The sequence below is a fragment of the Scyliorhinus torazame genome, chromosome 10 (genome assembly GCF_047496885.1).
Source record: "Scyliorhinus torazame isolate Kashiwa2021f chromosome 10, sScyTor2.1, whole genome shotgun sequence".
Lineage (NCBI taxonomy): Eukaryota > Metazoa > Chordata > Chondrichthyes > Carcharhiniformes > Scyliorhinidae > Scyliorhinus > Scyliorhinus torazame.
This window is the reverse complement of record NC_092716.1, coordinates 130,393,849-130,419,181: the sequence shown is the minus strand read 5'-3', so window position 1 is coordinate 130,419,181 and position 25,333 is coordinate 130,393,849. Positions and strand designations below refer to the sequence as shown.

At 46.7% G+C, this 25,333-nt stretch overlaps 1 protein-coding gene across 1 annotated transcript in view; it reads left to right on the top strand.

The window, feature by feature from the left end:
• Window positions 1–25,333, top strand: part of LOC140430929 (lysosomal acid phosphatase-like) — a 224,113-nt gene that overhangs the window by 6,825 nt on the left and 191,955 nt on the right. The window contains exons 2-3 of the mRNA XM_072518745.1: window positions 17,736–17,831; window positions 18,020–18,106. Of these exons, the coding sequence (XP_072374846.1) occupies window positions 18,026–18,106 (81 nt within the window). The 5' untranslated portion in view covers window positions 17,736–17,831; window positions 18,020–18,025. The remainder of the gene's footprint in view (window positions 1–17,735; window positions 17,832–18,019; window positions 18,107–25,333) is intronic.

Genomic DNA, 25,333 nt, shown 5'->3' with positions numbered 1-25,333 from the left:
ATGCCTCAATTAAGTCACCTCTTAACCTTCTTCTCTCTAACGAAAACAGCCTCAAGTCCCCTGGTAAATCTCCTCTGCACCCTTTCCAATGCTTCCACATTCTGCATTGTAAATTCTATGAATCTATGGAAGACAGAGGGTAGCAGTGGAAGGGTGTTTTTCCGAATGGAGGGCTGTAACTAGTGGTGTTCCGCAGGGATCAGCACTGGGACCTCTGCTCTTTGTAATATATATAAATGACTTGGAGGAAAACGTAGCGGCCTGATTAGCAAGTTTGGGGATGATACTAAGATTGCATGAGTTGCGGATAGTGATGAAGATTGTGAGAGAATACAACAGGATATAGATAGGCTGCAAAATTGGGTGCAGAAATGGCAGATGGAATTTAACCCGGACGAATGCGAGGTGATGCATTTTGGTAGATCCAATTCAGATGGGAGCTATAAAATAAATGGCAGAACCATCAGGAGTATTGAGACACAGAGAGGTCTGGGAGTGCAGGTCCACAGATCCTTAAAATTGGCAGCACAGGTGGATATGGCGGTAAAGAAAGCATATGGCACGTTGCCTTCATGGGACAGGATATCGAGTATAAAAGCTCAAAAATTCTGTTACAATTTTATAGAACATTGCTTCGGCCACATTTGGAATACTGTGTCCAGAAGGACGTGGCGGCTTTGGAGAGAGTACAGAAAAGATTTACCAGGATGTTGCCTGGTATGGAGGGTATTAGCTATGAGGAGAGATTGAACAAATTGGGATTGTTCTCTCCAGAGAGATGGAGGCTGAGGGGCGACCTGATAGAAGTTTATAAAATTATTAGGGGTATAGATAGGGTGAACAGCTGGAGGCTTTTTCCCAGGCCGGAAATGACAATTACAAGGGGGCACTGGTTCAAGGTGAGGGGGAAAAGGTTCAGCAGAGATATGCAGGGGAGGTTTTTTACACAAGAGGGTGATGGTGTGGTGTAGTATATGTAAAGCATATGTAAATCCGTGGGTGACTCCTGCAGAGGTACAGATAAGCCTTGACCTCCAGAGGGAAGGGGGTTGCAACCTGTTCTTGGTGCCTCTGGTGTGACTGGAGTTGAGGGGGAGATGAGTGCTGGTACGCCTGAACATGGCGCAACAGGTTTATTGTCAATCTTCTTGGTCGTTGCGAGCACTCACCACGTGGAAATGTGTGCATCGTTTACCTTATCCTCCTCTTCCTTGTCCTCTGGTGGTGCAAATAGAGGCACCAAGTTGAGTCTAATAATTGTACTGAGCCAATTATATTGTCTTCTCCTGTTCCCCTCAATATCCATATATGCGGAGACTTTTCTTGTGCTGAGCTGTACCATTCCTGTGGTTCTGTTGCGTTATGTTAAAATGAAAAATGTCAAAACCGGTCCGAACTGCAAGGAGCTTTTCAGAACAAATCTACATGACAATGTTGGTTGCTCCTTATCTAGTATTTCAACATAAATGTGGTACTGAAAACAGGCACATCGGCCAGGAACAGAAACTTCCACATGAGGCCCCTGGCTAAATTTGGTACTGGCCGTTTGCAAGAGCACTGAAGTCAACACAAACTCGTTATCGCTATATGGACTTTGTGATTACCCACTCAGGTGTACACAAAAGAACAAGGCCGCGCTATGAATATGTAACAAACTTCCAGGCACAGGTGATCAACTTTGCAGCAGGATGAAGGACGGATAAAAGAGGCCATCGGACTCCATGATGATCTGATGGCTGGTCAGACGAGGGAGTTTCAGAGGACAATGGATATTGATTGAATCACCCTGTATAAACAGGAGCATCCTGTTCTTCCATTAATGAGTTTAAGTCTGGATGGGACAAATGAACTGAGGCCAGCTGTGGGTGTATACCTATGACTCAATCCAAACTTCCCAGTATAAAGGAAGGAACATCGGCACAGATATTTAGCCATAACCTGAGAGTCCCCCGGGCACAACCATCGCAAGAAGAAGGGACCCTGGGATTCATAGCCCAGCGAAGACATCCGCATCGTGATCATAGCCTGGCCAGCCTCCTTCACGAAGTGAGGGTAAAACCTAAAGCTCAGCTGTGAGTCTGAGTCATTGTTGACTGAGAGAATTGGGAATAAAATTGGGTTAAACTGTGTACCTGTTTTGTCCTTTGTTCATCTCACAAATAAGTGCACCTTAATTAATACACTGATCGAAAGTATCCGAACTGGACAGATACATCTTAAACAAACACCAAATTCTCCAACATTCTAAGTTTATCCTTAAGTTTATTGGAAGCCACCAAACAGTCGTGACGATTTCTGCCTTTTGCTCCTTTTCCAGGACTGTTCTGTGGTCTTTATTTCATTGTCTAACCCCTTCAAGGAACAGTCCGTTGGGAACAACTGTTGCAAGATCTGTGACGAATGTCAGAATTTCATATATTGTATTATACGTATCTGGTGCAGTATTAGTTAAAAGCCTGGGTTAATATGTGACTGTTGCAGTAAGGATTTTAAAAATCCTGGTTTTAAATGACAGGCAGACACTGTGGTTACAGAAGGTATAAGTAAAGCATCATAAAAGTAACACACATTCATTCGAACCATGTATAGTGTTTAACGAAATAGGGCAAATGGAATTTTGTGTGGTGAAGACAGATTCAATGGTGGCTTTCAAATGAGAAAGGATTTGCAGTGCTATGGGGAAAAGACAGGGAGGTAGCAATGGGCAAATTGCTCCTGCACTGACATGACGGGCAGATGGCCTCTTCCTGTGCTGTAACCATTCTATTATTCTAAGTCGACCCCTAGTTAATGCCCAACACGTGACATCCCGAGCTTGTTCTGAAAGGAAATCCCCCCCCCACAATAAGATGTGCAGGGTAGGTGGATTGGCGACACTAATTTGACCCTTAATTGGAAAAAATATATATTTGGGTACTCTAAATTTATATTTTTTTTAAAAAGAGGAGATTCACAAGAATAATTCCAGGGATCAAGAACAGTAGCTATGAACACAGTAAGAAGCCTTACACCACCAGGTTAAAGTCCAACAGGTTTGTTTCAAACAGTAGCTTTCGGAGCACTGCTCTCTCCTCAGGTGAATGGGCAGCACGGTAGCATTGTGGATAGCACAATTGCTTCACAGCTCCAGGGTCCCAGGTTCGATTCCGGCTTGGGTCACTGTCTGTGCGGAGTCTGCACGTCCTCCCCGTGTGTGCGTGGGTTTCCTCCGGGTGCTCCGGTTTCCTCCCACAGTCCAAAGATGTGCAGGTTAGGTGGATTGGCCATGATAAATTGCCCTTAGTGTCCAAAATTGCCCTTAGTGTTGGGTGGGGTTACTGGGTTATGGGGATAGTGTGGAGGTGTTGACCGTGGGTAGGGTGCTCTTTCTAAGAGCCGGTGCAGACTCGATGGGCCGAATGGCTTCCTTCTGCACTGTAAATTCTATGAAATCTATGTATGTTCCAGAAACATTTATATAGACCGATTCAAAGATGCCTGACAATGCTTGGAATGCGAGCATTTGCAGGTGATTAAGTCTTTACAGATCCAGAGATAGGCAAACCCCAGGTTAGAGGTGTGAATTGTCTCAAGCCAGGACAGTGGTAGGATTTTGCAAGCCCTGGCCAGGTGGTGGGGGATGAATGTAATGCGACATGAATCCCAGGTCCCGGTTGAGGCCGCACTCGTGTGCGGAACCTGGCTATAATTTCTGCTCAGCGATTCTGCATTGTCGCGCGTCCTGAAGTCCGCCTGGGAGAACGCTTACCCGGAGATCAGAGGCTGAATGCCCTTGGCTGCTGAAGTGTTCCCCGACTGGAAGGGAACATTCCTGCCTGGTGATTGTTGCGCGATGTCCGTTCAATCATTGTCGCAGCGTCTGCATGGTCTCGCCAATGTTCCACGCTTCAGGACATCCTTTCCTGCAGCGTATGAGGTAGACAATGTTGGCCGAGTCGCACGAGTATGTACCGCGTACCTGGTGGGTGGTGTTCTCACGTGTAATGGTGGTATCCATGTCGATGATCTGGCATGTCTTGCAGAGATTGCCATGGCAGGTTTGTGTGGTGTCGTGGTCGCTGTTCTGAAGGTTGGGTAGTTTGCAGCAAACAATGGTTTGAGGTTGCGCGGTTGTTTGAAGGCAAGTAGTGGGGGTGTGGGGATGACCTTGGCAAGATGTTCATCTTCATCGATGACGTGTTGAAGGCTGCGAAGAAGATGTCGTAGTTTCTTCTCTCCGGGGAAGTACTGGACGACGAAGGGTACTCTGTCGGTTGTGTCCCATGTTTGTCTTCTGAGGAGGTCGGTGCGGTTTTTTGCTGTGGCACATTGGAACTGTCGATCGATGAGTCGAGCGCCATATCCCGTTCGTACTGTGAATTTTCGTTTCCCTTCAGTACGGATGAAATTATCAATCGAACACCAAGTTACTTCAACAAACGTACGTTTATTCATGGCCGGGACTTGAGCACTGTACAACAGAAAATCTACAGTTGCAAGTCAAAATTAATACAGCAGACAATTACTTGTATATAATTAAATGACAATGTTTCCTTCCCAAGGACAGCCTCCTTAGAGGAGGCCTGAGAATTACAGCATTCTGTGGCTCTCAGCTAAAATAGTTATCTGTAGAATTAGAAACTATTCCCAAGGCCGTGTTTTGTTACTGCAAACTGTCTAGCGCATAAGCGATAACAAAATGCCTTGAAATTCCATTAGACTAAAAACTCTGTTTGACATTTCATTTTCCCATCAAGCTCTATTCTAGCTTCAGACTAAAAACTCTGTTTGACATTCTATAGCTTGAACCATATTCTCAGTACGAGGGCATATTTCAGCATCTGTAGATGTCTGTTACTCTCTTCCTCGTCTGAGCAGATCCTGTGTATATGGAGGGCTTGTCCATAGGGGATGGCTTCTTTAATGTGTTTAGGGTGGAAGCTGGAGAAGTGGAGCATTGTGAGGTTATCTGTGGGCTTGCGGTAAAGTGAAGTGCTGAGGTGACCGTCCTTGATGGAGATGTGTGTCCAAAAATGCAACTGATTTTGGAGAGTAGTCCATGGTGAGTCTGTTGGGTGGGATAGAACTTATTGATGTCATCAGGTAGTCGTTTCAGTGATTCTTCGCCGTGGGTCCAAAGGAAAAAAATGTCATGGATGTATCTGGTGTATAACGTCGGTTGAATGTCCTGTGCGGTGAGGAAGTCTTGTTCAAACTTGTGCATGAAGATGTTGGCATATTGAGGTGCGAATGTGGTCCCCATGGTTGTTCTGTGCATCTGGATGAAGAACGTGTTGTCGAAGGTAAAGACGTTGTGATCCAGAATGAAGTGGATGAGTTGCAGAATTGCATCTGGAGATTGACAGTTGTCGGTGTTGAGTACGGAGGCTGTTGCAGCAAAGCCGTCGTCATGGGGATGCTGGTGTAGAATGCCGAGACATCCATTGCGACGAGGAATGTTCCTGGTTCAACTGGTCCATGGGTGCTGAGTTTCTATAGGAAGTCCGTCGTGTCGCGACAGAAGCTGGGCATACCTTGTACGATGGGTTTCAAGATGCCCTCTATGTAGCCAGAGAGGTTCTCACACAGGGTCCCATTGCCTGAAACGATAGGACGGCTTAGTGTGTTGGCCTTGTGTATTTTCGGGAGGCAGTAGAGATCTCCAATGCGTGGGATGAGAGCACGTAGGGTGCTCTGAAGGTCTGGATCCAAGGTCTTGATCAGTCTGTTGAGTTGGTGGCGAGTATACCGACAACGCAACAACCAGGAACACTACAGACAGTTACCCCCAGATCCGACCAAGGAACATATCTGCCAACTCAACAGACTGATCAAGACCTTGGAACCAGACCTTCAGAGCACCCGACGTACTCTCATCCCACATACTCTCCGCATTGGAGATCTCTACTGCCTCCCGTAAATACACAAGACCAACACACCAGGCCGTCCTATCGTTTCAGGCGATGGGACCCTGTGTGAGAACATCTCTGGCTACATCGAGGGCATAGAACATAGAACATAGAACAATACAGCGCAGTACAGGCCCTTCGGCCCACGATGTTGCACCGAAACAAAAGCCATCTAACCTACACTATGCCATTATCATCCATATGTTTATCCAATAAACTTTTAAATGCCCTCAATGTTGGCGAGTTCACTACTGTAGCAGGTAGGGCATTCCACGGCGTCTTGAAACCCATCGTACAAAGTACGCCCAGCTTCTGTCGCGACACGACCGACTTCCTACAGAAACTCAGCACCCATGGACCAGTTGAACCAGGAACATTCCTCGTCACAATGGACGTCTCGGCACTCTACACCAGCATCCCTCATGACGACGGCATTGCTGCAACAGCCTCCGTACTCAACACCGACAACTGCCAATCTCCAGACGCAAATTTGCAACTCATCCGCTTCATTCTGGATCACAACGTCGTCACATTCTACAACAAGTTCTTCATCCAGACGCACGGAACTGCCATGGGGACCAAATTCGCACCTCAATATGCCAACATCTTCATGCACAAGTTTGAAAAAGACCTCCTCACCGCACAGGACGTTCAACCGATGTTATACAGCAGATACATCAATGACATTTTTTTCCTTTGGACCCACGGCGAAGAATCACTGAAACGACTACACAATGCCATCAATAAGTTCCATCCCACCATCAGACTCACCATGGACTACTCTCCAAAATCAGTTGCATTCTTGGACACACTCCTCTCCATCAAGGACGGTTATCTCAGCACTTCGCTTTACCGCAAGCCCACGGATAACCTCACGATGCTCCACTTCTCCAGCTTCCACCCTAAACACATTAAAGAAGCCATCCCCTATGGACAAGCCCTCCGTATACACAGGATCTGCTCAGACGAGGAGGAGAGTAACAGACATCTACAGACGCTGAAAGATGCCCTCGTACGAACGGGATATGGCGCTCGACTCATCGATCCACAGTTCCAACGCGCCACAGCAAAAAACCGCACCGACCTCCTCCGAAGACAAACACGGGACACAACCGACAGAATACCCTTCGTCATCCAGTACTTTCCCGGAGCGGAGAAACTACGACGACATCTTTGCAGCCTTCAACACGTCATCGATGAAGGTGAACATCTTGCCAAGGTCATCCCCACACCCCCACTACTTGCCTTCAAACAACCGTGCAGCCTCAAACAAACCATTGTTTGCAGCAAACTACCCAGCCTTCAGAACAGCGACCACGACACCACACAACCCTGTATTGAGTACAAGAGTCGGCAGGTCATGTTACAGTTGTATAGCACTTTAGTTAGGCCACATTTGGAATACTGCGTGCAGTTCTGGTGACCACATTACCAGAAGGATGTGGATGCTTTAGAGAGGGTGCAGAGGAGGTTCACCAGGATGTTGCCTGGTATGGAGGGTGCTAGCTATGAAGAAAGGTTGAGTAGATTAGGATTGTTTTTGTTGGAAAGATGGAGGTTGAGGGGGGCACCTGATTGAGGTCTACAAAATTGAGAGGTATGGACAGGGTGGATAGCAACAAGCTTTTTCCAAGAAGGGGGGTGTCAATTACAAGGGGTCACGATTTCAAGGTGAGGGGGGGAAAGTTTAAGGGAGCTGTGCGTGGAAAGTTTTTTACGCAGAGGGTGATGGGTGCCTGGAATGCTTTGCCAGTGGAGGTGGTGGAGGCGGGCACGATAGCATCATTTAAGATGCATCTAGACAGATATATGAACAGGCAGGGAACAGAGAGAAGTAGATCCTTGGAAAATAGAAGACCGGTTTAGATAAAGGATCTGGATCGGCGCAGGCTGGGAGGGCCAAAGGGCCTGTTCCTGTGCTGTAATTTTCTTTGTTCTTTGTTATTTGTTTAACCCTGCCATGGCAATCTCTGCAAGACGTGCCAGATCATCGATATGGATACCACCATTACACGTGAGAACACCACCCACCAGGTACGCGTACATACTCGTGCGACTCGGCCAATGTTGTCTACCTCATACTCTGCAGGAAAGAATGTCCCGAAGCGTGGTACATTGGCGAGACCATGCAGACGCTGCGACAACGAATGAACGGACATCGCGCGACAATCACCAGGCAGGAATGTTCCCTTCCAGTCGGGGAACACTTCAGCAGTCAGGCATTCAGCCTCTGATCTCCGGGTGAGCGTTCTCCAAGGCGGCCTTCAGAATGCGCGACAACACAGAATTGCCGAGCAGAAACGTTTAGCCAAGTTCCGCACACGTGAGTGCGGCCTCAACCGGGACCTGGGATTCATGTTGCATTACATTCACCCCCCACCATCTGGCCTGCGAAATCCTACCACTGTCCTGGCTTGAGACAATTCGCACCTCTTTAACCTGGGGTTACCCCTATCTCTGGATCTGTAAAGACTTAATTACCTAAGAAGGCTTAGAGGTGACTTGTTAGAGGTATTTAAGATCCTGAGGGGTATTGACAGGGTTAATAGTGGCAGTGGCATTGTCACTGATGATCCAGGTTCAAATCCTACCAAGGCAGATGGTGGAAATTGAATCTAATTAATATCTGGAACTAAAAGTCAAATGATGGGCAGCACAATAGCACAAGTGGATAGCACTGTGGCGCCAGGGTCCCAGGTTCGATTCCCTGCTGGGTCTGCACGTTCTTCCCGTGTCTGCATGGGTTTCCTCCCACAATCCAAAGACGTGCAGGTTAGGTGGATTGGCCATGATAAAATTGCCCTTTGTGACCAAAAAAGGCTGGGAGGGGTTATTGGGTTACGGGGATAGGGTGGAAGTGAGGGCTTAAGTGGGTCGGTGCAGACTCGGTGGGCCGAATAGCCTCCTTCTGCACTGTATGTTTTCAGAGAGATCCAGGTGTACAGGTCCACAGGTCACTGAAAGGGGCAACACAGGTGGAGAAGGTAGTCAAGAAGGCATACGGCATGCTTGCCTTCATTGGCCGGGGCATTGAGTATAAGAATTGGCAAGTCATGTTGGGGGAGGTGGGACCAGTACAAACCGGACGATCTGCACCTGGGCAGGACTGGAACCGATGTCCTCGGGGGGGGGGGTTTGCTAGAGCTGTTGGGGAGAGTTTAAACTAATGTGGCAGGGGGATGGGAACCGATGCAGGAAGTTGGAAGGTAGTAAAACAGGGGCAGAAACAAAAGGCAGTAAGGGGGAAAGTGTAAGGCAGAGAAGCCATAGTCAAAAATCAAAAAGGGCGACAGTACAAGGTACAGTGACTGAGGGGAGCTCAGTGAATAGGCCCAGTAATACTAAAAGGAATAAAACGGGAAGTATAAACATTAATGGTAAGCGACGCGGCAGGTTGTTACATGTATGGGTTCAACGACAAGGAAAATTAGGAGAAAGGTTAAGAGGAAATATAACTTAGGAGAGGTTACTGATCGAGGTGTTAAGATTCAGAACAGAGGTAAAAAAGCCAACAAAAGTGTACTTTACCTGAATGCTCGTAGTATTCGGAATAAGGTAAATGAGTTGATGGCGCAAATCACCGTGAATGACTATGATTTAGTGGCCATTACTGAAACATGGTCACGACTGGGAGTTAAATATCCGAGGGTATCAAACTATAAGGAAGGACAGAGTGGATGGTAAGGGAGCTGGTGTAGCTCTGTTATTTGAGGATGACATCTGGGCAACAGTAAGGGATGACATCGGTGCTATGGAGGATAAGGTTGAATCCGTTTGGGTGGAAATCAGGAATAGGCGAAAAAGTCACTGATAGGAGTAATCTATAGGCCACCAAATAGTAACATTATGGTGGGGCAGGCTATAAACAAAGAAATAACTGATGCATGTAGAAATGGTACAGCAGTTATCATGGGGGATTTTAATCTACATGTCGATTGGTTCAACAGGTCGGTCAAGGCAGCCTTGAGGAGGAGTTTATAGAATGTATTCGTGATAGTTTCCTAGAACAGTATGTAATGGAATCTACGAGGGAACAAGCGGTCCTAAATCTGGTCCTGTGTAATGTGACAGGATTGATTCAGGATCTCATAGTTGGGGATCCTCTCGGAAGGAGCGATCACAATATGGTGGAATTTAAAATACAGATGGAGGGTGAGAAGGTAAAATCAAGCACTTGTGTTTTGTGCTTAAACAAAGGAATTACAATGGGATGAGCGAAGAACTAGCTAAGATAGACTGAGAGCAAAGACTTTATGGTGAAACAGTTGAGGAACAGTGGAGAACCTTCCAAGCGATTTTTCACAGTGTTCAGCAAAGGTTTATACCAACAAAAAGGAAGGACGGTAGAAAGAGGGAAAATCGACCGTGGATATCTAAGGAAATAAGGGAGCGTATCAAATTGAAGGAAAAAACATACAAAGTAGCAAAGATCAGTGGGAGACTAGAGGACTGGGAAATCTTTAGGGGGCAACAGCAAGCTACTAAAAAAGCTATAAAGAAGATAGATTATGAGAGTAAACTTGCTCAGAATATAAAAACAGACAGTAAAAGTTTCTACAAATACATAAAACAAATAAGAGTGGCTAAGGTAAATATTGGTCCTTTAGAGGATGAGAAGGGAGATTTAATAATGGGAGATGAGGAAATGGCTGAGGAACTGAACAGGTTTTTTTAGATCGGTCTTCTCAGTGGAAGACACAAATAACTGATGGGAATGAGGCTATGCAGGTGAGGACCTTGAGAGGATTGTTAACACCAAGGAGATAGTGATGGGCAAGCTAATGGGGCTAAAGGTAGACAAGTCTCCTGGCCCTGATGGAATGCATCCCAGAGTGCTAAAAGAGATGGCTAGGGAAATTGCAAATGCACTAGTGATAATTTACCAAAATTCACTAGACTCTGGGGTGGTCCCGGCGGATTGGAAATTAGCAAACGTGACACCACTGTTTAAAAAAGGAGGTAGGCAGAAAGCGGGTAATTATAGGCCAGTGAGCTTAACTTCGGTAGTAGGGAAGATGCTGGAATCTACCGTCAAGGAAGAAATAGCGAGGCATCTGGATGGAAATTGTCCCATTGGGCAGACGCAGCATGGGTTCATAAAGGGCAGGTCATGCCTAACTAATTTAGTGAAATGTTTGAGGACATTATCAGTGTGGTAGATAACGGGGAGCCAATGGATGTGGTATATCTGGATTTCCAGAAAGCCTTTGATAAGGTGCCACACAAAAGGAAGGTGCCACACAAAAGGTTGCTGTATCAGATAAAGATGCATGGCATTAAGGGGAAAGTAGTAGCATGGATAGAGGATTGGTTAATTAATAGAAAGCAAAGAGTGGGAATTAATGGGTGTTTCTCTGGTTGGCAATCAGTAGCTAGTGGTGTCCCTCAGGGATCGGTGTTGGGCCCACAACTGTTCACAATTTACATAGATGATTTGGAGTTGGGGACCAAGGGCAATGTGTCCAAGTTTGCAGACGACACTAAGATAAGTGATAAAACAAAAAGTGCAGAGGACACTGGAAGTCTGCAGAGGGATTTGGATAGGCCAAGTGAATGGGCTAGGGTCTGGCAGATGGAATACAATGTTGACAAATGTGAGGTTATCCATTTTGGTAGGAATAACAGCAAAAGGGATAATTATTTAAATGATAAAATATTAAAACATGCTGCTGTGCAGAGAGACCTGGGTGTGCTAGTACATGAGTCTCAAAAAGTTGGTTTACAGGTGCAACAGGTGATTAAGAAGGCGAATGGAATTTTGTCCTTTGCTAGAGAGATGGAGTTAAAGACTAGGGAGGTTATGCTGCAATTGTATAAGGTGTTAGTGAGGCCACACCTGGAGTATTGTGTTCAGTTTTGGTCTCCTTACTTGAGAAAGGACGTACTGGCACTGGAGGGTGTGCAGAGGAGATTCACTAGGTTAATCCCAGAGCGGAAGGGGTTGGATTACGAGGAGAGGTTGAGTAGACTGGGACTGTACACGTTGGAATTTAGAAGGATGAGGGGGGATCTTGTAGAAACATATAAAATTATGAAGGGAATAGATAGGATAGATGCGGGCAGGTTGTTTCCACTGGCAGGTGAAAGCAGAACTAGGGGGCATAGCCTCAAAATAAGGGGAAGTAGATTTGGGACTGAGTTTAGGAGGAACCTCTTCACCCAAAGGGTTGTGAATCTATGGAATTCCTTGCCCAGTGAAGCAGTAGAGGCTCCATCATTAAATGTTTTTAAGATAAAGATAGTTTTTTGAAGAATAAAGGGATTAAGGGTTATGGTGTTCGGGCTGGAAAGTGGAGCTGAGTCCACAAAAGATCAGCCATGATCTCATTGAATGGTGGAGCAGGCTCGAGGGGCCAGATGGACTACTCCTGCTTCTAGTTCTTATGTTGCAGCTGTATAGAACCTTAGGCCACACTTGGAGTATAGGGTTCAATTCTGCCCGCCACACTACCAGAAGGATGTGGAGGATTTAGAGAGGGTGCAGAAGAGATTTACCAGGATGTTGCCTGGTATGGAGGGCATTAGCTATGAATAAACTTGGTTTGTTCTCACTGGAACGACGGAAGTTGAGGGGCGACCTGATAGAGGTCTACAAAATTATGAGGGGCATAGACAGAGTGGATAGTCAGAGGCTTTTTCCCAGGGTAGAGGGTCAATTACTAGGGTTTAAGGTGCGAACGCCAAGGTTTAGAGTAGATGTACGAGGCAAGGTTTTTACACAGAGGGTAGTGGGTGCCTGGAACCTGCTGCCGGAGGGGGTGGTGGAAGCAGGGACGATGGTGACATTTAAGAGGCATCTTGACAAATGCATGAATAGGGTGGGAATAGAGGGATACGGACTCAGGAAGTCTAGAAGATTTTAGTTTAGACGGACAGCATGGTCGGCACAGGCTTGGAGGGCCGAAGGGCCTGTTCCTGTGCTGTACTTTTCTTTGTTCTTTGGTTTTATGATCATCATAGAACATTGTCGATTGTTGTAAAATCCCTTTCGGGAAGGAAATCTGCCAACCTTGCCTGCCCTACATGTGACTCTGGATCCGCAGCAATGACTCTTAAATGCCCTCTGAAGTGGCCCAGCAAGCCATTCAGTTTTATCAAAACCGCTATTAACTCTGAAAGGAATGAAACCAGACGGACCACCCAGCATCGACCTAGGCACCAGAAATGACAACGGTAAACCCAGCCCTGTCGATCCTGCAAAGTCCTCCTTCCTAATATCTGGGGGCTTGTGCCAAAGCTGGGAGAGCTGTCTCATAGACTAGTTAAGCAACAGCCTGACATAGTCATACTCACAGAATCATACCTTACAGCTGATGCCCCTGACACCACTATCACCATTCCTGGGTATAACCTGCCTCACCCAGCAGAGATGGCGACAGTGGTATACAGTCGAGAGTGAATTACCCTGTGAGTTCTCAACATCAACTCTGGACCCCATGAAGTCATGTGGCTTCAGGTCAAAATGGACAAGGAAACCTCCTGCTGATTACCATGGACCAGCCACCATCAGCTGATGAATCAGTACTCCTCCATGTTGAACACCACTTGGGAGGAGCACTGAGGGTGGCAAGGACGCAGAATGGACGCAGAATGAACTCTGGGTGGGGGACTTCAGTGTCCATCACCAAGAGTGGCTTGGTAGCACCACGACTGTCCGAGTCCTAAAGGATATAGCTGCTAGACTGGGACTGCAGCAGATGGTGAGGGAACCAACCAGGGCGGCACCGTGGCACAGTGATTCGTGCTACTGCCTCACAGCGCCGGGTCCCAGTTCAATTCCGGCCTTGGTTAACCCTCTGTGTGGAGTTTGCACTTTCTCACCATGTCTGCATGGGTTTCCTCCGGGTGCTCTGGTTTCCTCCCACAGTCCCATTGGCCATGATAAATTGTCCCTTAGTGTAGTTAGGGGGTTATTGGGACAGGGTGGGATAGTGGGCTTGGGTCGCGTGCTCTTTCAGGGGGCCAGTGCAGACACAATGGGCTAAATGGTCTTCTTCCATGTAGGTATTCTATGAAAAACAAACTAGACCTCATCCCACCAACCTGCATTCCACAGATGCATCTGTCCATAGCAACATCGATAGGAGTGACCACCACACAGTCCTTGTGGAAACAAAGTCATGTCTTCACATTGCGGATACCCTCCATGTTGTGTGGCACTACCACCGTACTAAATGGGATAGACTTTGAACAGATCTAGCAACTCAAGACTGGGCATCCATGAGGCGCTGTGGGCCATCAGCAGCAGCAGAATTGTATTCAACCTCATGGCCTGACATATCCCCCATTCCACCATTACCACCAAGCCAGGGGATCAACCCTGGTTCAATGAAGAGTGCAGGAGGGCATGTCAGGAGCAACATCAGGCATACTGAAAAATGAGGTGTCAACCTGATGAAGCTACAACACAGGACTACTTGTGTGTCAAACAACAGAAGCAGCAAGGAATAGAGCTAAGCAATTCCACAAGCAATGTATCAAACCCAAGCTCTGCGGTCCTGCCACATCCAGCCGTGAATTGTGATGGACAATTAAACAACTCACTGGATGAGGAGGCTTCACAAATATCCTCATCCTTGAAGGTGGATGCCCAGCCATCTGTGCAAAAGACGAGACTGAGGCATTTGCAACAATCTTCAGCCAGAAGTGCCGAATGGGTGATCCATCTCGGTCTCCTCCAGAGGTCCCCAGCATCACAGATGTCAATCTTCAGCCAATACGATTCACTCCACGTGAAGAAACGGCTGAAGGCACTGGATACTGCAAAGGCTATGGGTCCTGATAATATTCCGGCAATAGGACTGAAGATTTGTTCTCCAGGATTTGCCACACCCCTAGCCAAGCTGTTCCAGTACATTTACAACACTGGCATCTACCTGCCAATGTGGAAAATTGCCCAAGGATGTCCTGTACGTAAAAAGCAGGACAAATTAAACCTGACCAATTGTTAGTCTGCTCTCAATCATTGGTAAAGTGATGGAACATGTCGTCAACAATGCTATCAAGTGTACTTCGTTAGCAATAACCTGCTCTCTTGCACTCAGTTTGGGTTCTGTCAGGGTCACTCAGCTCTTGACCTCATTACAGCCTTGGTTCAAACATGGACAAAAGAGCAATACTCCAGAGGTGAGAGTGACTGTCCTTGACATCAAGGCAGCTGTTGACCGAGTATGGCATTAAGGGACCCAAGTAAAACTGAAGTCAATTAAAATCAGGGGAAAAAACTCCACTGGTTGGAGTCATACCTGGCACAAAGGAAGATGGTGGTGGTGATTGAAGGTCAGTCAACTCAGTCCGGGGGCACAACCGCAGGAGTTCCTCAGGGTAGTGTCCTAGGCCCAACCACCTTCAGCTGCTTCATCAGTGACCTTCCTTCCAACATAAAGTCAGATGTGGGGATGTGCACTGATGATTGCACAATGTTCAGCACCATTTCTGACTCCTTACACACTTGCAATGCAACAACACCTGGACAATATCCAGGCTTGGGCTGACAAATGCCAGGCAATGGCCACCTGTGACAAGAGAGAATCCGACCATCTTCCCTTTAAATTCAATGGCATTACCATCAGTGAATCCCCAATAATCAACATCCTGGGGGTTACCGTTGATCAGAAACTGAACTGGAAGAACCATATGAATACTGTGGCTACAAGAGCAGGTCAGAGGCTAGGAATACTGCAGCGAGTAATTCCCCTCCTGACTCCTGACTCCTCAAAGCCTATCTACTATCTACAAGGCACAAGTCAGGAGTGTGTGAGTGCAGCTCCAACAACTCTCAAGAAGCTCGACACCATCCAGGACAAAGCTTGATTGGCACCCCATCCACAAACATTCAAACCCTCCACCACTGACGAACAATGGCAGCCGTGTGTACCGTCTACAAGATGTACTGCAAGAATTCACCAAGGCTCCTTGAACAGCACCTTCCAAGCCCATGACCACTACCATCTAGAAGGACAAGGGCAGCAGATACCTGGGAACATCACTACCTGGAGGTTCCCCTCCAAGTCACTCACACCCTGACTTGAGAATATATTGGCTGTTCCTTCACTGTTGCTGGGTGAAAATCTGGGAACTCCCTCCCTAACAGCACAGTGGGTGTACCTACATCACATGGACTGAAGCGGTTCAAGACGGCAGCTCACCACCACCTTCTTGAGGGCAGTTGGGGATGGGTAACAGATGCTGGCTTAGCCAACGAGGCCCGCATCCTGTGAAAATGAATTTTTAAAAACTGCAGAGCATCAAGTACCAGAAGGGACAGATTCATAGAACATAGAACATAGAACAATACAGCGCAGTACAGGCCCTTCGGCCCACGATGTTGCACCGAAACAAAAGCCATCTAACCTACACTATGCCATTATCATCCATATGTTTATCCAATAAATTTTTAAATGCCCTCAATGTTGGCGAGTTCACTACTGTAGCAGGTAGGGCATTCCACGGCCTCACTACTCTTTGCGTAAAGAACCTACCTCTGACCTCTGTCCTATATCTATTACCCCTCAGTTTAAAGCTATGTCCCCTCGTGCCAGCCATTTCCATCCGTGGGAGAAGGCTCTCACTGTCCACCCTATCCAACCCCCTGATCATTTTGTATGCCTCTATTAAGTCTCCTCTTAACCTTCTTCTCTCCAACGAAAACAACCTCAAGTCCATCAGCCTTTCCTCATAAGATTTTCCCTCCATACCAGGCAACATCCTGGTAAATCTCCTCTGCACCCGCTCCAAAGCCTCCACGTCCTTCCTATAATGCGGAAGGAATATTCAAAGGAATAAATACGATGTGAGGAAACCTTTTTTTCACCCGAGGGTGGCTTGAGTCTGGAACGAGTGTTGGAGGCAGGTTTGACTTGAGGGGTTCAAAAGGGAATTGGATTTCCACCTGAAGATGATGATGTGCAAGGCAGTGGTCCATGTGGGGGGAGGGGCGACAATGGTGAGGGGGAAAACGGGTCAATGGAAGAAATGAAAATCAATTGATAGAAAGAAAAGCAGGATGAAGGCGGAGGAAGAGATGTCCACGATATCTTTTTCATGCTCCACCCTCCCCCTCCCCACACAATACAACTCTCCTCCAATTTCCAGTTCTCTCCAGCTTTGACTAAGAGTTATCCATACTCCAAGCATTGGCTCCCTTTTCTCTCCGCAGACATGCTGAGATTGTCCGGTATTTTCTATTTTTGATTCCGATTCCAGCATCCGCAGTAATTTGCTTTTATTTTTTTGTTCTGTGGGCTAAAATGACCTCCAGTTGAGAAAACCTCTGTCCTTCTCCTTCTCGGCCTGTCCACCTTTCCAGCTTGTCCTCCGTTGTCTCTGCTAATACTCCATTCATGCTGGGGATACAAACTATTGCACCCTGTCTGGGAGCAAGTGGCTTGTGCAGTATCCGTGAAGTCAGGACACCAGTGCAGTGTAAATATCAAACCATTCACTGCAGCAACACCCACTTGAAATCAATTGATCCTTCCTGCTGCTGTACATCTTTCAGTTGTGAGAGGTTGAGACAACGTGTTAGCGGAGGCATTGATGTGAAATCAGCGTTCCACACTGATTGCCCTGACGATCTGCCCGCACAGCATATTTCCAGCATACACATTGTCCCAGAATTGTCCCACAATTGTTTCTCTCAATAGAAGTGAGTAGAAGTGCCACTCCTCCCATTTCTAAAGGCACAGTGCCAAAAAAAACAGGCCAAATCAATAGGACTATGAGTAGCCCTTCACAGATGTGTGTCTGTGTGTTTCCTCTCAGCCCAGGAAATGATTACAGTTCAGTTTTCCTTTTAGTTACCATTTGTAAATTCAGCCAGTGTAATCTGCACCCTTATGTTCCCAGATTTATCGCCATGGAGACCGGTCACCTGTCCATGGATACCCAACAGATCCGTATACAGAGAAGGACTGGCCCCAAGGCTACGGGCAACTTACCCAGGTCAGTGGTCTCTGCCTCTCCCTCTTTTTATGTTGATCTCTGCCGGTATCCGTGTGCCTGCCTGTATCTGCTGTCTCTCACACAGCCCCCTTCTTGGCCTCCTCAGTCTCTCTTTCACCAAATCCTGGAAGTCTGCTACTGATCTGTCTTCTCCAGTGATGATCAGGATTTCTGCCGCTCTTTTGCAGGTTGGAATGAGGCAACACTACGAGCTGGGCCAGTATCTGCGACGTCGTTACAAAGACTTCCTCAACTCCTCGTATGAGCGGGAAGAGGTGAGCGGCTGAATGGTCGGCAAGGCCCGGGAAGTGTTATGTGAGGCGATACAGTTTGGAGCCAGAGAGATTGGAGCAGGGGTGGAGGGAGTTTCAAGCAAGGGAGTAGGAGGAGGAAGGCAAGCCTGCAGCTGAAGAGTGGGTGAAAGGAAGGAGGGAAGCCCGGAGCGGGGAATGGGAGCGGGAGAGAGGACCCGGACTGGGAATGGGAGCATTTCTGTTTTCCCACTGTTAACTTCCTGGTCTCATCCGCCAAGGGAACAATATTCACTTTAGCTACTCTCTTCCCTTTTGTATACTTCCAGAAGTTTTTGCTATCCTTGATGTTTATAGAAGCTTTTGCTATCCTTGAGCCTACTGAGGAAAGCACCGTGTTAACTTTTTTTCCAGAACTGAAGCGTCATGTATCCAAGGAATGTTTTGAAGATAAAAATCCACAATTTTGTGATTGATCTGGGCATTAGATTTTTTTTTAAATAAATACATCGAGAGTACCCAATTCATTTTTTCCAATTAAGGGGCAATTTAGTGTGCCAATCTACCTAGCCTTGCACATCTTTGGGCTGTGGGGGTGAAACCCACGCAAACTCGGGGAGAATGTGCAAACTTCACAGTGACAGTGACCCAGAGCTGGGATCGAATCTGGGTCCTCGGCGCCGTGAGGCAGCAGTGCTAACCACTGTGCCACCGTGCTGCCTATCTGGGTCTGAGATAAATCAAGTTTGATCTGGAAGAGTGGATTTCTGATCTATGGTTAGTGTAGGGTCAGCTTGAAGAAGTTGCTGAAATTTAAGTCAGCGCTGACGTTCAGTTCACGATGAAGGATTTCCCGGTGCGCTCCCATTGTAATGGTGTTCAAGCTAACCTAAAATAACTGCTTGGATCGACAGGCTGCAGACTTCTTTGTTTCACTATGCTTTGGGTTCCTGAAAGTATCAAATCCTGGCGTTTAAAGCTGATTCTTTAGTCAATGTTTTCCTTTCAGAACGAGCTCGGATGTCACATGTTGGGCACTAACTAGGGGTCGACTTAGAATAATAGAATGGTTACAGCACAGGAGGAGGCCATTTGCCCGTCATGTCAGTGCAGGAGCAATTTGCCTATTGCTACCTCCCTGTCTTTTCCCCATAGCACTGCAAATCTTTTCTAATTTGAAACCACCATTGAATCTGTCTTCACCACACAACATTTCATTTGTCCTATTTCGTTAAACACTATACATGGTTGGAATGACTAATAGTCTTACTTTTATGATGCTTTAATTATACCTTCTGTAACCACAGTGTCTGTCATTTAAACCAGGTGTTTTAAAGTCCTTACTGCAGCAGACACCTATTAATCCAGGCTTTTAACCATTACTTTTCTTTTAATGTATTTTATTACAAGCATGTATCAAAACACCTCACAGCAAATAAACACCCCGGGAAACATACTTCCCAGCAATCAACTATACAGTCGGTACAGATATTTTTTTCCCTTTTTCACCCCCCTGCGATGCACAGCTCCTCAAACAAGGTCACAAACATCCCCCAACCCCCCTTAACTCAAACTTTATCTTCTCCAACCGCAGGAAGTCGTACAGGTCACTCAACCATGCCGTTACTCCCGGTGGCAATGCCGACTGCCACTCCAGTAAAATTTGGCGCTGTGCAATCAGAAAGACGAAGGCCACAGCATCGTCCACCTCCTCCTCCACTATCCTGGCTAAGATCGTGAACACTTCCGTCCAGAATCTTCCTAATTTTTCACAACCCCAAAACGTGCGTGTGATTCGCTGCCCCCACCACACCTCTCACACTCGCAGTGCCTCACTCCATACTCCCCAGTTGATCTTCCCTCCCAACTCCGCTTCCCATTTCTCCGTGATCTTCACCACCCGCTCGCCTCCCTGCCCGCCAAGCCACTTGTATATATCCCCAATTCTTCCCTCCCCTAATTCTTCCCACCCCTTCCACATCCGGAAGCAGCGAGGTGTATCCCGGCAACCCAGGGAACCCCTTCCAGACCTTTCGCGCAAAGACCCTAATCTGCAGATACCTGAACTCTCTCCCCCTCGGCAGCTCTATCCTCTCCCTTAGTTCTTCCAGACTGGCGAGCCCTTCCGCCAAATACAGAAGCCCCACTTCTCTCCCACCTCCTGTATACACTATCCACCCCCCCCCCCCGGCTCAAACCCATGGTCCTCGTACAGCTACGTTAATACCAACATCCCTTCCACACTAAAATGCTTCCTCAACTGATTCCATATCTTCACCGTGGACTACACCACCGGCCTCCCTGAATATCTACTCGGAGCCATTGGCAACGCTGCCGTCACTGTAGCCCCCAATCTAGACCCCTTTTATAAGATTCCTCCTCCATCCTAACCCACTCTACCCCTTCTCCTTCCCACCACCGCCGCACCTTGTCCACATTCGTCGCCCAATAATAATGAAGCAAGTTCGGCAACGCAATGCCTCTGCCTCTGTAGCAGGGTCCTCCCCACCCTCGGCACCTTCCCTGCCCATACAAAGTCTGAAATGATCGTTTTTACTTTCCGAAGAAAGTCCTTTGGTATAAAGATCAGGAGAGCCTGAAAGATAAACAAGAACCTCGGCAGAATATTCATTTTCACCACTTGGACCCTCCCCACCAGCGTTAAGTGCAGTGTATCCCACCTCTTAAGATCCTCCCCTAGCCTCCTCCACCAGCTTCGTTAAGTTCCACTTATGGAGCCCCGTCCATTCCCTCGCTACCTGAATCCCCAAATACTTAAACCTATCCCTCGCTACTGTAAATGGCATCCCCCCGAAGTTAACCCGTTATCCCAGCTCGTTCAGTGGGAAAATCTCGCTTTTCCCTACACTCAGTCTGGACCCCAAGAACCCTCCAAACTTTCCCAGCAGGCCCACAATCCTTCCCATACTCTCCAACGGATTCGAAACATACAGCATGCCATGGGAGTGTCCCTTTAAGAAATGTTTTTGTCTTATCACATGGCTTCAATGATGTCATTGTATGGGTGGAGCTGGGCTGTGGCTCTGGGAGTTGGTTTTACTTTCGCTTTGGTTTGGGGCTTGTTTGTGGCTCTGTGTTTTTGCATTTGTTTTCACATTTGGCTGCTGTACTCAGAAAGAGAAGTATCTTAACTTGTCTCTCTATCTTCATTTTAAAAGCTGTTTCCAGACTGCTTGATAACTTGAAAAGAAATAATTGCTTTCTGGAAGGAATTCAAACCTGCTGTTTTGGAAAGGAAACAGGAGCATCCAAACCAGGTCTTGAGAGCTATGTGCTGGGCCACACCTTTGAAAAGGGGTTCCTGGTTTATGGAATCTTGTTATTAAATTGCAACAATTAAAGGGGGGAATTTATTAACGGTTATACATAGATTACTGTCGCTGTCTGGGGTATTTATGTTTGCAGTTGATAACTGCTTACTGTGTGTTTATAAAAATGTTAACTAAATTCATAGAATAAAACTTGCTTTTGATCAAAAGTGGAATAACACCTGGAAGGCAGGCTCTTGTACCATCATAACCAAAATCAATAAACAGTTGTAGGTCAGGTGAACTCCATGATATACTTTGTTTTCTAAACCCTGGCCCATAACAAGCAAGAGGTCATCGGCATAGAGCGACACCCAATGCTCCCTCTGTCCCCTCATAATCCCCCACCACTCCGCTGATCCCCTAAGAGCCATCGGCAATAGCTCTATGGCCAGCACAAACAGCAATGGCAACAGTGGGCACCCCTGCCTCGTATCCCTGTGTAAGTCAGAGCTTCATGAGCTTGTATCATCGGCCCTCACCCTCACCCTTGGTGCCACATTAAGCAACCACACGCTTGCCACAAATCTTGGACCAAACCCAAACATTCCCAAAACCTCAAACAAGAACTGCCACTCCACCCGATCAAATGCCTTCTCCGTGTCCATGGACACCACCACCTCAGCCTGCCAAACTGCCCCTGCAACCTTTTCCTCCTCTCCAATCCCTCCACGGTGGGCACCCTCTAATATTCCCTGACCACCTCCACTATCTCGCTCACTAGACAATCATGTTCCTCACTCCTTTCCCTATCCGCACGAGCCTTTAACAAAATAATTTCCCCCCCGGACCACTGCCTTTATTGCTTCCCAAACAATGGCCGCTGACACCTCCCCATTCTGATTTCAACTCCACATACTCCTTAATCGCCGTCCACACCTCAGCACAAAAACCTCCATCCGCCAACAGCCCCGAGTCAAATCTCCACCACCAGCCTCTGCTTTCGTCCCGATCTAAACCGTATCTCCAGCCAGTGGGGTGCATGGTCCGCGATAACTATCCCCGCATACTCCACCCCAACCAAAATCTCCCAACTCACTACAAAGTAATCAATCCTCGAATATACTTATAGAACCCTTCTCCTGGGTTCTGAAAACGCCATGGATCCACCATACCCATCCTCTCCATAACCCCCCCCCTCGAGTTCCCTCGCCATACGTACCCTACCCATCAACCTGGGCTCGACCTATCCACCCCCAGCTCTAAGACACAGTTAAAATCTCTTCCCATGATCAAGTGGTGCGCGACCAAATCCGGGATTGCTGCCAGCAACCCCCATATAACACCTTTATTGACATTTTTCATTTTAACATGACGCAACAGAACCACAGCTCAGCATAAGAAAAGTCTCCACATATATGGATGTTGAGGGGAACAGGAGAGCGACAATATACTTGGCTCAGTACAATTATTAGACTCAACTTGGTGCTTCTATTTGCTGCACCACCAGAGGACAAGGAAGAGGAGGATAAGGCCATGAAAACATGGTAAAATGATGCACACCTTTCCATGTGGTGAGTGCTCGCAGTGACAAAGAAAATTGACGATAGACCTGTTGCGCATGTTCAGGCGTACCAGCACTCATCTCCCCCTCAACTCCAGTCACACCAGAGGCACCAAGAACCGGTGCAATCCCCAAGACTTATCTGTACCTCTGCAGGAGTCACTCATGGATTTACATATGCTTTACATATACCACACAACGCCACATACCCTTGACCTTTGGCACAGTGCAAAACAATCATCATTCCACAAATTTATACAGAGGATCAGCAGCTCTACATTCTGATTATGGTCCGTGTAGTCAGCGCTTCCCAACACATTAGTCAAGACAGGATAAAAATGGCAGAGCTACCAGGAGCAAAACATTCAGGATAATAGAGGACCTAGATACAACCATGAGTCCATACTCCTCTAGCGCGTGCTCACTCCCAAGGATAAGGGAGAGAAAAATTGCTTGTTCAAATAAGGGAACATCTCAACCATAACGGGGGTGGGTGGGGGGAAACAGGATATCAACCACAGTACAGGATCCGACTCAACCCCACGCCCTCGTGCACTTAGGAATCAATAAAGCAACAAAAATCTCAGCCTCTCGGGATGTCTCTATTAATTGCATTTGTGAAGGGATGTCCCAAGTATAAGAGTGCAACAGGATATCGATGACCGCACCTGGCCTGGGCCAGCACACTCCGAGACAAAGGAGTCCATTCCTCTCTGCCTCGGCATTTCTCTTTAGAATCCGATACTTTAGTTCAATCTGACCGCAGAGTCCCTTGCAATTCTCCAAAACAGGAGCATTGGTGATCACAGCTTTCAGGCAGTCAAATGCCTGTTGAAAGTCTGCTGTCCATGGCAATTTTTGACGTTGCTTTAGCAAGTCCATCAGTGGAGCAACCACGCTACAAATCTTTTGCACAAAGGTTCGATCAAATTCATTCATGTTAAGAGATCGCATTATTTCCCTTCGTCTTGAGGGTATCGGAAACTCTGCAAGGAAAGTGATTCGGGCTTCTCCAAATTCACTTTCGCCTAGGTTCATCACCAAATCCGCCTCCTGAAGTCGATCGAAGAACTCCATACGATGTTTGAAATGTTCTTTCCATATCTGGAAGTTGGAAATAAAAGCGGATTGTCCCACTTTCTCAATGCAATCCTTCAAACGTGGGATAAGATAAGAGTCGGTTCTTGTAGCTGCATTCACCTTTCTATAGGCCGCACACAACCATTGGGTACCGTCTGGTTTAGTTACCATCACTATGGGTGAGCTCCATTGGCTGCAACCGACTTCAATTATGCCATTTTTAAGCATACTCTCAATCTCTTTGTTAACCTGTGCCAATTTTAAAGGGTTAAGTCTATATGGATGTTGTTTGATCGGAACAGCATTTCCCACATCTACATCATGTGTAGCCATTTTAGTACTTCCCAATTTATCTCTACAAACTTGCCCATGTGATATCAATAACTCTTTCAGGTCAGTTTGTTTTTCCTCTGGAAGGTAACAACAATTCATCCCAATTTTTAAGAACATCCTCATTTTCCAATTTAATTTGAGGAATGTCAAATTCACAGTCATCTGGATTTGGTTTGTCACTTTGAGTTGGAATCATTAAAACCTTCTTTTTCTCTCCTTCCCTTTCAAAGTACCTTTTAAGCATATTCACATGACACACTCTGTGAGTCTTCCTTCTATCCCAATTCACCTCACTTAATTTCCTTTCAATCTGATATGGTCCACAAAACCTAGCTTTTAAAAGCTCCCCTGCCACTGGTAACAACACTAAAACTTTATCCCCACTGGCAAAACTACGAACTTTGGATTTCTTGGCCGCTACCCGTTTCATCACATTTTGTGCAACTTTCAAATGTTGTCTAGCCAATTCACCTGCTCTATTTAATCGTTCCCTAAAATTTGACACGTAATCCAATAGTGTAATTTCCGATTTCTCACCCACCAATTTTTCCTTAATTTAAGTGGTCCATTTGGTAGACTCATTAGGTGCATCCCTAATTGCAAACAATACGAATGGGATTCCTTTATCCCAATCCTCTGGATAATCTTGCCAATATGCCCTCAACATTGTCTTTAATGTCTGATACCACCTTTCTAACGCACCCTGCGATTCTGGATGGATTTAAATTGTTTTATTCCTAAGCTATCCGTAACTTCTTTGAATCACTGAAGTAAAATTCGATCCTTGATCCGATTGAATTTCTGTGGGTAGTCCAGATCTAGTAAAGAATTTAAGTAACTCCTCCACAATCCTTTCAGCTGTAATATTACGTACTGGAATGGCCTCTGGAAACCTAGTAGACACATCCATTACAGTCAAAAGATATTGATTCCCACTTTTGGTTTTAGGAAGCGGTCCTACAGAATCAATTAGGACCCTTGTAAAAGGTTCCTCAAATGCTGGAA